At 57.0% G+C, this 298-nt stretch overlaps 1 protein-coding gene across 1 annotated transcript in view; it reads right to left on the reverse strand.

The window, feature by feature from the left end:
- LOC104398935 (E3 ubiquitin-protein ligase TRIM39-like) overlaps positions 1–298 on the reverse strand; it is a 5,825-nt gene that overhangs the window by 1,043 nt on the left and 4,484 nt on the right. The window contains exons 6-7 of the mRNA XM_010009097.1: positions 274–296; positions 38–181 (exon numbers count right to left, since the gene is read on the reverse strand). Of these exons, the coding sequence (XP_010007399.1) occupies positions 38–181; positions 274–296 (167 nt within the window). The remainder of the gene's footprint in view (positions 1–37; positions 182–273; positions 297–298) is intronic.

The raw sequence follows: 298 nt of genomic DNA on the forward strand, positions 1-298 counted from the left end.
AGGGGGGAGTTAAGGGGGGGGGGGGGGGGGGGAAAGCCCCAAATTGGGGGGTTTCTCACCCAGGAGGCGCCGGGTGATTTTCCTGAGGGTGAAATATTGTCTGGGAAAAATCCCAAACTTCTTTTCCAGCTGGATGGGGATGGATTTTGGTTCCTCCACTGGAGCTGCTGCTGCCTCGTACCTGTGGTGGGACACAAACCATTCCCAAATCCTGCTCTTTCTGCCCCAAAAAGGAGGCTGGAATGTGGGTGGGATGGAGAGGGAGGGTCTTGCCTGGCCAGGGTGTCCTTGATGTCCT

This window comes from Chaetura pelagica, unplaced genomic scaffold, assembly GCF_000747805.2.
Source record: "Chaetura pelagica isolate M959 unplaced genomic scaffold, ChaPel_1.0 scaffold1150, whole genome shotgun sequence".
NCBI lineage: Eukaryota > Metazoa > Chordata > Aves > Apodiformes > Apodidae > Chaetura > Chaetura pelagica.